Source organism: Scophthalmus maximus, chromosome 12 (assembly GCF_022379125.1).
Source record: "Scophthalmus maximus strain ysfricsl-2021 chromosome 12, ASM2237912v1, whole genome shotgun sequence".
Classification (NCBI taxonomy): domain Eukaryota; kingdom Metazoa; phylum Chordata; class Actinopteri; order Pleuronectiformes; family Scophthalmidae; genus Scophthalmus; species Scophthalmus maximus.
The window spans coordinates 16,858,629-16,869,534 of record NC_061526.1 but is presented as its reverse complement, the minus strand read 5'-3'; the positions used below and the strand labels follow the sequence as shown (position 1 = coordinate 16,869,534).

Here is a 10,906-nt window from a genome sequence, read left to right as displayed (position 1 = left end):
GATCCTCTCTACTATGGTGCACTGAGGTTTATTGCTCGCCAGTGCTCGTTGCATGCTCTGGCTGTTCGATCTTGTCCACCTACACTCTACCAGACAGTATACTAGGGTCATTCTGGGCCTGTGTGAGATATTTTGACAGGAGGCCAGAACCATGAATATACCATTAAAACTCCCAAAACCTCACTGAATGGCAAATAGAGACAGTCAATATCATTGCAATAATGAAATTGTCCTGGTCAGCCCATTTTATGAAAAGTAACTTTTCCATAAAAGTGGATGAAGCCCGTGGCACTACACTGACCCCTTGTGGCTGAAATCAGAACCTGCGTTTCATGGTGCAAATTCAGACTGGATGGAGATGTTCAGTATCGTCTCCTTCCTTTTCAAGAAGCGTCACTGTCAAGAGATCACCTCAGTCCGACTGAAACGCGGATTAAACACAGCAGTTCTTTGGTACAGTCGCGTGATGTTTACATCTTTATCTCGCGCCTCTATAATTAATGCACCGCAAGGAGAAAAACTCAGCTCTAAGCAATGCTGGAAAGTTACATCTCAAATAATTTGATTCCAGAAAAGTTCACATACATGTCCCTGAACGCAGACAATGACCATGAGTCAAGCTATGACACATTGTTGTCAAATAAAATACTGGAAAGAATGTAATAGCGCACTTTAACACACACACACACACACACACACACACACACACACACACACAGTTCAGTCTTTCTCTTTCTGTGCTTGTGTGTGTGTGTGTCTCTCTCTCTCTCTCTCACACACACACACACAAAGGATGACTCAACCACAATGTTGTGTTTGTTTCCCACACAGTCACTCACTGAGGTCACAGGACAAACCAGGAAGCACAACGTACATTTTTTCTGTCTCTTCCAGGGTCTTGCTAATGGTACGTCACAGATGCTTCAATGTCTTTTTTTCCCCTCGTCACCCGTACTGCACCTTAAAGTCTTTAGTTTCTCAAATGACCAGGGGGAAAAATATTCAGGACAAAAGAGATTAAAGAAAGAAAAAAATCATTTCTTTATTGAAAACACAAATGTACCATGAAATTTGTCATGTCACAGAGTTTATGTCTCTCTGGAATAAGACAGTTTGGCAGGCTAAGTGCATAGGAATCATTGAGAAAGCTATAGCGTGTCGGGGGATGATTACAAGAGTGCAGCGGCATAACCAGTACACCACACACGGCTGCTGTTTCATTCATGTGTGTAAGTCAAATGATTCAGCAAGACCATCCAACATACACTTTTAATATAAATGCAATAGATCAAAAATTAAGACAAAATCAAGAATGACTCCCACATACACTAAATGTGAAAAATAAAAACAAAAAAATTGACAGTGTAAAAAAAACAAACAGAACACTAGCTCACGGTTCGGCATCTCCGGAAAGATTAAAAAACAACAACTAGACAATTAAAAACAAGAGCGACTGGTTTGTTTGCACAACAACATGATTTAACATCACGTGAAGAAATTAAATAAGCTTAAACAGGGAAAAGGAAAATGTTGCTCTGGCTGGCAGAATAGTTTCTGATAATAGTGAGGCAAAAAGAAGAGTAATAAAAAGCAGAATCAAAAATTAAGAGGAAGTAACTACAAAAATTTAACATGATAATAAAAGAAAAAGTGAAACAAATAAACAGGATACAATGAAGGGAGGATTTATCGTTTAACTGGTACTTTGGTATATCAAAGCTTTTCAGAGGAAAAAAAAAAATTCAAACTTTGTCTGCAAACACACACACACACACACACACACACACACACACACACACACACACACACACACACACACACACACACACACACAGCAACATGTGAACTAATCAAGTAGCCGACTGTCAATCAAGTAATCTTCATGGCTTCACACTCTCACAGTGCTTTGTAGGACATGACAAAAGCACAATAAGCACCATAAGGTTGCACTGTTGCATGATGTGAAAAGAAAATCACACACTGAACGTACAAACTACCTCCATAACATTTGGGATGGATTTACAATTTACATAGCGCGTGTGTCTCGGCATCTTAAAGCTTGAATATTTAACTCTTCTGCTTGCTAGCAGAGATTTACCTTACTGAGGAAAAGCACTTGAGGATTAAAGCTTTCATGGCTTCACCTCCTCAATGTACTTCAGGAAAAAATGACACGTCCACACTAGTGTAAATTGCTAATCCTGGTTTAGTCTTGTATGGACATTTCCGTGCAGGATAACCACTTCTATGGCAAAAGGACTCAAAGTGAAGGAACCCATGAATGAAAGAAAGAAAGACTGAATGAATATTTGAGTGAGTCATTCTCTGGATACACAAGTGCTTTGTATCTAAAAATATACATGTGCAAAAACAAAAACAAAAAACAATAAGACCGAACACTGAGGCCAAATGTATGACTCAATTTCACAGCCCATATCCAATTCATGAAATATTAGTCAGTGAATGCAAACATTTCTGAGATGGTTGAATGGTACAGAGGATTATGTTATGACACATCATAGTTGTTGGTATCAACCTCTGCGTGACCCTGGAAACCTCCAATCGCATTGTCCGCACTGAAGACGTGAGTTTAAAGTACCGTATAATAATCAAGCATGTAATTCAAAACAAATGTGAATGGTTCTCTAAGACGTAAGAAACCCTCTCTTCAGGAACACAGGCCGCGCCGCTGGCCGTGAGGCTCACGACATGCGGTCGCTGTCTGTGCATGTTTCGCATTGCTAAAGCGTAAGAAACCATCTCTGAGCAGTTGTAAGAAGGCACGCTCTAATCGAAAGCATGTGGAGGCTGCAATTGCAATAGTGTTGCTATAGTACGTGGCAAAAATAAAGGCAGGCGTGGCAGACATTCAAGGTGCTATTATTTATCGCTGCATGGCTATTCGCTTCTTCAGTCTAGAGGAAACGTTTCAAGTGCAGCATCGAACTTCAACCCTTTACCCGCCGATATCTCTTCAATCTCTCGTCATTTATTTTTCTTTGCTGCTGAAAATTGTTTCTTGCTCTCGGGGCACAACACTTCTCCGTCCTCTACTTTTACACTAAGGGAAAACTCTACAGTGACTCACTGTCGCCTCCCTGATGTACCGAGTGGTATTACGGGATGGGCTGGGGCTAGCTGGCTATTACGTTATCCTTCATCTTGCTCGTCTTCATCACATTCACACAACGTTTTTTCTATGTGCATGTGTGTTTACGTCTACATGCACATTTATCCGTTTGTGTATTGTACATGCATATTTGAGTGTGTGTGTGTTTGTGTGTGTGTGTGTGTGTGTGTGTGTGTGTGTGTGACTGATTCTGCACTGGGCGGTGGTGCGTGCATGTCAATTATTTTGTATGTGACTGTGTCTTTGTGTGTTGCTGTTGGATGTTAGATGGGTGCAGGGACCTGTTGCCTTCCATGTCCAGATGGGGATGAGAATTTCTGAGAGTGCCAACGAGTCTCCTTGTACACAAACCAGGCGTTTCCCGCCCACACAAACATGTTGAGGTAGCCGAACACCTGGAAGAATAAAAAAAGTATAGTTTGATATCAAACACTTTTTTAATTCGGGAGGAGTGTAAAAAAACACATTCAAAAAGAGGAAAACAAGATATTTGAGGATCAGTCACAAAGGACTTGGGCTTGGGTCACATTTGTGTCCACTGAACTTCAGTCCAATAAATTTGATTTTGGACTTGGAAATATTCAGCAGAGCACGGCAAATTTGCCTGAAGAAAATCAAAGTGCTGGTGATCAGTGTCGCATGACTGTGAGTCAGGCTGCCTGGTGTTTATACGTGTTAATGCATTATTACATAAAAAGGAGTGGTGGGCCAGTGCCAGAGTCACCGACTCTTATTTCTTTAATTAGATGAAATGGCCTATCCGCTTGACAAATGTTTGGATTCACAGGGTCAGGAGTCAAGCGCGGAGCTTGAAAAGTGATGACACCAAACCAAATTATTAATTCATCCTGCAGATGTGTTTCAATCGAAAAAAACAAATGACTGTGAAACTGAAAGGCGTGACATCAAATTAAGGCAGTTTATCATGCAGCCCCCTGAAAAGTCTTTGTACAACTAGCGTGTGAACGGACTTTGATGTGGAGTTCCCCTTCACCTGTGAGAGAGTTTGGTACGCGCGCAACAAAAATCTCAGAAAGTAATTCTGCTCCGTTTTTTATTTTCTATTTCTCACCACAGAGATGTTGAGGGTGCGCAAGTTGGCGAACTCCGTGACCTCACAGGTGACGTTGCCGCCCTTGCAGAGTGCCAGCGTGGCGCTGACGCCTTCGGTGTCCGTCGCACCCTTCACATTCTGCAGGCCCTTCGCCCAGGCGGATGAACACACCAGCCACAGGAAGACCAGGATCGCAGTGATCACAAAGTCCTGGGAACGAGGACGGACAGCGCTCAGCACCACCGACAAAGAGCTCTGGATTTGTTTATTGGGAAAACGGGACAACCGGATCAATACTCACAAAGATGGGCCCAAAGTCAGAGTCCTTGTAGACGTGCATGTAGCCTAAGTAAACCAGCAGGGCCACCATGCTGTACAGGAAGCAGACGATGGCGATGCCCACAAAGAACTCAGCCGAGGAGGCCGAGTCTCCCACCATGTGTGTCGTCGTGACGGAGTGGTTACAAATAGTGGTGTTCCCCTCGACGAGCGGGACTTGGCTCAACCTGGCCGCAGACACAAGACGGAGGCGGTTACAGTCATTGTGTTTTTACTGACTTGAAAATTGCCTTTCCCCTGATTGAGCAGCTGAAGAAAAGAATGTGTTGAGATTTCTCACCTAAATGGGTAGTGGAAGTTGGCGGTGAGAGTTTCATTCCCGCCGTCGCCGCAGAACAGAGATATGATGTTCCTCCCAGAGAAGCCGCCGCAGCTCCCAAAGGCAAATATGGCCGTGAGCTGTTTGGACAGACACCAGAGAGCCGGAGATGAGGGAACACGAGGAGAGGCGAGGGAGAAATCACTGGGGAAGGAACATCTGAAAAATCCGGGAACTCATGATACAGGAGATTTGTTCAAGAGGCGGGAACGGTATTTAATATATTCTTTGTGATCAGCCCACAGTGCAAGGACACTGTCACTGAATTTGCAGTGATCTGTAATTGAAAACCATCATTATTTTTGTCTAACAAACTAGACATTTTAATCTTCCATCTGTTTTATTTTATTTCTTGAGGCTTTTTTAGATCAAATTTTAAAGGATGTTAAAAGTGGATCCGTTTTGGGGGCTGAAGATAAAGACGAGTATTTTTTAACTAACAATATAATTTTGCACGCAACAAAATAACACATTTAACTGCCGTAATGAAACGTTGCTACACAAACGCTGTCATTCGTCTCTTGAATTCTTTCTCGCAGGGACAGAGAAGCCTCCGATTCGGCGGCGGCGAGACCATGTGACCCGACTACTCGCCTTAAAATCAACACAGACCAAATTCTTTAAGCTTAAACCTCACACCGCAGTGGGAGAAACACCGATCCAACAATTCATCATCATCGTCATCGTCGTCATAATGGGCGGCGACGACGAAATCTGCCACATGAACCACTGCTGAGGACGAGGATTTTTGGTCTCCTCAAAATCTGTTGCTGACATGGGTGAAGCTTCACGTCTGCGCACATCCTAACTGTGCAGCCATCTTGCCTCACACAGCAGGTGTGAGCAGCTGTGTTTCTCGCAGATGCAAATTATACAAAAGGATTTTCCATTAAAAGGAATATGGAATGAATGGCAATCAAGAATACCGTTAATGCGCTGCGACCCTCGGCAGAAAATGAGGAGAGCTGCAGAGTGAGTTGGGCGATAATCCTCTGTGGGTTTCGTCACTATGAGCGACCCCCCCTCACATTACGCAGTCATGTGATCCACGATCAATCTAAGACGAGCATCGACTATAGCAGCTCAGAAATGAAGATGACCTCTGCCCTCTTTGCACTGTAAGTGTAGTGACGCGGGAGAATAAACAAACTTTGATTCACACAGCACTTTGCAGGATGAGGACAAACATTTTAAAAAGAACACCTTTTTACTGAACTCTGTTACATCAGCACAGATTTATCACACACTCACATCCATGTAAAGTGCTTACAACCGGGGAAACCCCCCCCCGCCCCCCCCACACACACACACACACCTTGAGGCCTCTCCCTCCCCACATGTTTCTCCAGATGTCGCTGGCTGCCACTTCCTGTTTTTTTGGCTCCACACCACAGTGAGCTACTTCTCTCACACTGCTGCTCCACAGACTCTGTCACTCTCCCACTACGAGGTCCGGTGGAGCCGCAGCACCAACAACTGTAACAGCCCGTCAGCACCCCCCACACACACTTTACAATGTACTAGTAATAATAAAAAATGATAACGCCTTTTTTCTCCTTATCTGTCACACACACACACACACACACACACACACACACACACACACACACACACACACACACACACACACACACACACACACACACACACACACACACACACACACACACACACACACACACAGGCTGACATCAACATTTAGATGATTCTGTTTATGCTCACATATTTGAACGGCATAAATACCAGACTGTTCCGTCTCAACGGAGGCTGCCGGAGGCAGCGCGTTCTCCAGACAAGGCGACTTCCAAAGACAGCGGACATACAGCAGTGCCTTCCAGCGCCTTCGTCCTTTATCGGAGGCATCTCAGACATCTGCAGACTCCTGCGCACCAATCTATGAACATTCCTGAGGCAGCCAAATGAAATTAAAAGTCCTCCCACACAATGAAGCTGTGAGGCAGCATCATCACTTTGCACTCAATGCGAGCGCAATCACAATGTGCAATAGAAAGTGGAGGTCCAGGTTCCTGTTCGAGATCCTCATCAATCTGAAATGTCTTCTTAGAAACAGAATAATCAGCAGCCATCCCATCAGTTCTTACACAGAGGGCACTGGGTTCAGGTCAGTCTGACCAAAACCCCCAAAGCCACTGGAACATGTCCCTACTTAGCCACCGGGCTCCCCTCACAATCCCTGCAAATCTGTCTCTCCCTCTTTTGGCAGAGGGAAATGACAGTGATCTGCGAAAGGCCTTGTTGCATTTACTTCTCTGATCTCTCCTTCCTGTTTGCTACTGTATGGAAGATAATATCTGGGGAGTGTTTGGGCTAACCCTTGTTTTATGCTATGTGACTAATTTTTCCATAAATTGTACATTGTTTGCTGAAAACGCGACAGCTTCAAGTAAAACAAAAACGTAGGAGATATTTGTCACGTTGTAGAGCGCAATTAAAAAGTGGGACGTTTGCCTTTTACAAAAAAAAGTGAAGGGTTACAAAAAGGGTGGGGCTGCAACCAAAAATCATTTCAATATCAATCAATATGCTGATTGCTTTCATGATTATTTGCTTGGTTCCTAGAAGATGATAATAATATTAATAATGTGCAGGTTATGATTTCCTTGTTTTGTCCAATCAACTATCAAAAAGTAAGAAGTTTGCTGCCACTTTAGACCAAGAAAACCAGAACCAGGTATTTTTGTTCGAAAAATTACATTATAATTAATTTTTTTCTGGTGATCAACTAAACTATTAATCGACTAATCATTTCAGCTCTAACATAAAGCATAAAACCTGCTCATGCAAACCTGGAAATTACTCGTTTAAAAACTTTGAAATTCCATCTCATGGCAGTGAAGGTGAATGACACATCATAATCATCTTTTATAGATTTGGAAAAGTATTATTTGGATAATGCTAATCTACCAAGCGGTGCTTATGTCAACTACTTGTGCTCAAATAGTTCATCATCTGTGATGTGTTTTGTTTTAACGGTGATATTTTGTTCAAAGTAAAGTCGTGTTTGTTCAGCTACTGCTCATCAGCCTCATTATGCTGATGCCACACTCACACGTCTGGAAGCCATTTAATAATGTTTGATGAGGTCGTTAATGCTGTTGTGTGAGTGAGGATGACGAGGGTGAGTAACACAGAGGAAGCTCCCGGCACCAAAATGAGTGAATCTGCGCACACGATTTATCATCCAGGCCTTGGGAATAGGAAAATGTTGTGTTAACTAAGGGTTACATAAGGCCAACACAAACACACCCACACCCACACACACACACACACACACACACACAGGACACACACAAAGCATTGTCCGGAGTCAGATGACTGGTTGTTACTTCATGTGTGTGTTACGAGAAAATAGAACAGCTGAGAAAAGCTGAGCTGCATTACCACCACTGGATTCCTCTGACCCAGTTGTGTGGAGCAGAACTGATTGGTGGACTGTTCATGAGAAACTGCTGCGTGGTCGCCTACACAAGTGTGTGTGTGTGTGTGTGTCTGTATATGAGAAACCAAAATGTTTCAGTCGTGTGCAAAGGAGTAAATTATTGGTGAAAGGTGCATTAATCTGTAACCGTGTCGTGTGAAGGGCAGGCTCGTGCATTCATCCGCACTTCGTCAAACTCAGTTTGTTTGTCACGTTCAAGCTTCAAATCTCCATTTACATTGTGCACGGAAGCAAATGGGAGAAGGCAAATCAAGTTGAATGAAAATGTTTCCAAGAAAAACCTAAATCATTGTCACGATGCACATATTAGTATTGCCTATCTGTGTATTATAAGCACAAATAAAGTTGACAAGATTACTCTGCATGCATGTTCATTTACAAAGTGTAAGGTTACGCATTGTGCAAAAGCTCTGTGCTGCCGATGGAAGCAGGATGTAAAGAGAAGTTTGACGTGTACTCTCTGTGGGAGTTAAAGTTATGTTCATATTTGCCTGTATGTAAATGTATTTGAACAAATTCCTTTTTGAAACAGATAAGGTTATTCAAGAGTAAAAAAGAGGGAAAACCCAAGGACTAAGGAAAGGATTGGACCTCCCTGTCCTCTGGGTATGACACACACACACACACACTCTCTCTCTCTCTCTCTCTCTCTCTCACACACACACACACACACCCATACAAACATATATTCATCTAACTTACCCACTCCACCAGCTTGACGAAGCCCAGAGGCTCCTTCAGCGGCGACAAGTTCAGCCTAAATCCGGTCATCATTATTGCGCTTTGTGCTCCAAAATCTTTTTCTCTTCCAGTTGTTCCAAAACTATGGTTGTCGCTCCAACTGGGTGGAAGAAAAAAAAAAAGAGGGGGGGAGTTGTCTCACAGAATGACGCGGGTCTCTGCTGCTGCTTACGCTGCAAAAAATGACCACGCCGAGATAATTTTAAGTGAGTTCCACGACCCAACTTTGTGCGAAAGATGGGATTCGATTATTTTGCCATCGAAGTGAGATCGCGCGGTCTGACTGAAAACGCACCTCTGCGTGTTACGAGAACTTTTAGCCACAGATGTCAACGGGGTGTGTGGGGGGGTGAAGGGAAAACGCTGAGTTGGGTTGTTGTTTTTGCAGTGTAGCTTGAAAAACGATCGAGTTCCTTGTGCTCCGCTGGGTGACGCGCAAATGCGCAGGCGACGCACAAAGCGCATAAAGAGCGTAAAAGTGTGCCAAATTACGCGTCGCTTTCGGTGAGCAGGCGTCGTGCGTGTAGAGTTACAGGAGAGGGATGCTGAGTCCCACGCTGTTGCCAGAACGTTCTGTTTTGCCTGAAACATAAAAATAGATCAAAGTTAAACTTATAAGTAAGGCCAGGAGAATCGGCTCCACACACACTTTCAAGTAACTCACTTCATCCGAGTGGAGGGGAAAAGGGGCCATAGGAAGTGTCCCACTGCCTTTTCATTGGATCCATCCGCTGGAACACGGAGGCAGCCTCCCTCCTCGCTGAGTCTGCTGATCCGCCTCCCTGCTGCTGCCTCCGCCTGGGTCCCATGACTCGTCTCCGCGGAGCTAAACCACGGATTCTCAAAGTTCTTCCAACCGAGAGGGAAAGAAGATGGTGGTTCACCCCAGAGACCGTATTTATTTCACCCCCAGAAGACAGATGTGCTCCATTGGAGTCCCACGAGTTAGACATGAGGCGGGACTGCTACCGTTTGAATATTTGTTTCAAAATTAATCCACAAGTAGGGGTGGAAGAAATAATAATTTTAAAACAATTAAAGGTGCAGTCCACTAATTATAAACTGTGAGATCAGTGTGCTCCGATAGTGGCTTTTTTTGGGGGCCAATAGTGGCATCCATATTTATGTTATAAACGAATCAGTTTACAATATACTGGCTGATTTTACTATATGATGAGATATGGATTTTTTTTTAACTGACAATTAACTAAACAGGACATTTAACACTGGGAAAATGTATTCAGTGCTCTCTGCTGGATAACGTGAAACGGAGACGCTGTTTTGAAATAAGATACATTTTGTACATGCATTCCTTGATACAAAATTACCAGCAATATACGCTAATACTTAATACTGTATATGTGCAACGAGGAAAATATCAAACTATGCAGTACTGGAACTAAAGTATATCAGCAAGGACAGTATCAGTCTAGAGGCGAGGGGAGAACGAATTAGCCTGTAAAAGCCAGTTGTATATCGTCTTGATTATTAGGATAAGACTGACATTTTTCATTTCCCCGTCGACGTGGGAGTTTCCTGTGCTCTCTTGTACCTGTCAGTGTACGCGGCAGGGATGTCACCGTGTGCTGACACACCCTGGAAAACACAGCGAGGTGACAAGTTCAACATGGATGAGGTCAGCCAAGCTGAAAGTGCACGAGGGTCACTCACATACCCCCTCCCCGCTCTTAATGAAGTGCAATACAGACTCACAGAAGCACCTTTTCACATCCTCCTCGCGCACACGTCCCTGTCTCCTGCTAACTTAGGGTCCCGTTGTCGAGACGGCGCGGAAAGCAGCAGGCCGACTGTGTGTGGGGGAAGAAATGTTAATGCCGAGTAAATGGAGAACGTCCAGGATTT

The 10,906-nt window shown here is 43.8% G+C and overlaps 1 protein-coding gene across 3 annotated transcripts; it reads right to left on the bottom strand.

Annotated features, from left to right (window-relative positions):
* Positions 1-1,017: 1,017 nt before the first annotated feature.
* On the bottom strand, positions 1,018-9,908 carry sypl1 (synaptophysin-like 1). 3 transcript variants are annotated; one of them, XM_035649707.2, is made up of 7 exons: positions 9,708-9,908; positions 9,339-9,625; positions 9,005-9,143; positions 4,804-4,922; positions 4,486-4,690; positions 4,203-4,394; positions 1,018-3,525 (listed from the first exon to the last, which is right to left on the bottom strand). In XM_035649707.2, exons 1-7 carry the CDS (start codon positions 9,735-9,737, stop codon positions 3,394-3,396), a joined length of 1,104 nt encoding a protein of 367 aa, XP_035505600.1. In that variant the 5' UTR covers positions 9,738-9,908; the 3' UTR covers positions 1,018-3,393. The 3 variants fall into 3 exon arrangements, with proteins under 3 accessions (XP_035505600.1, XP_035505609.1, XP_035505618.1); XM_035649716.2 differs by having other exon boundaries at positions 9,536-9,625; positions 9,708-9,864; XM_035649725.2 differs by lacking the exons at positions 9,005-9,143; positions 9,339-9,625; positions 9,708-9,908 and adding an exon at positions 6,586-8,917.
* Between the last annotated feature and the right edge of the window lie 998 nt (positions 9,909-10,906).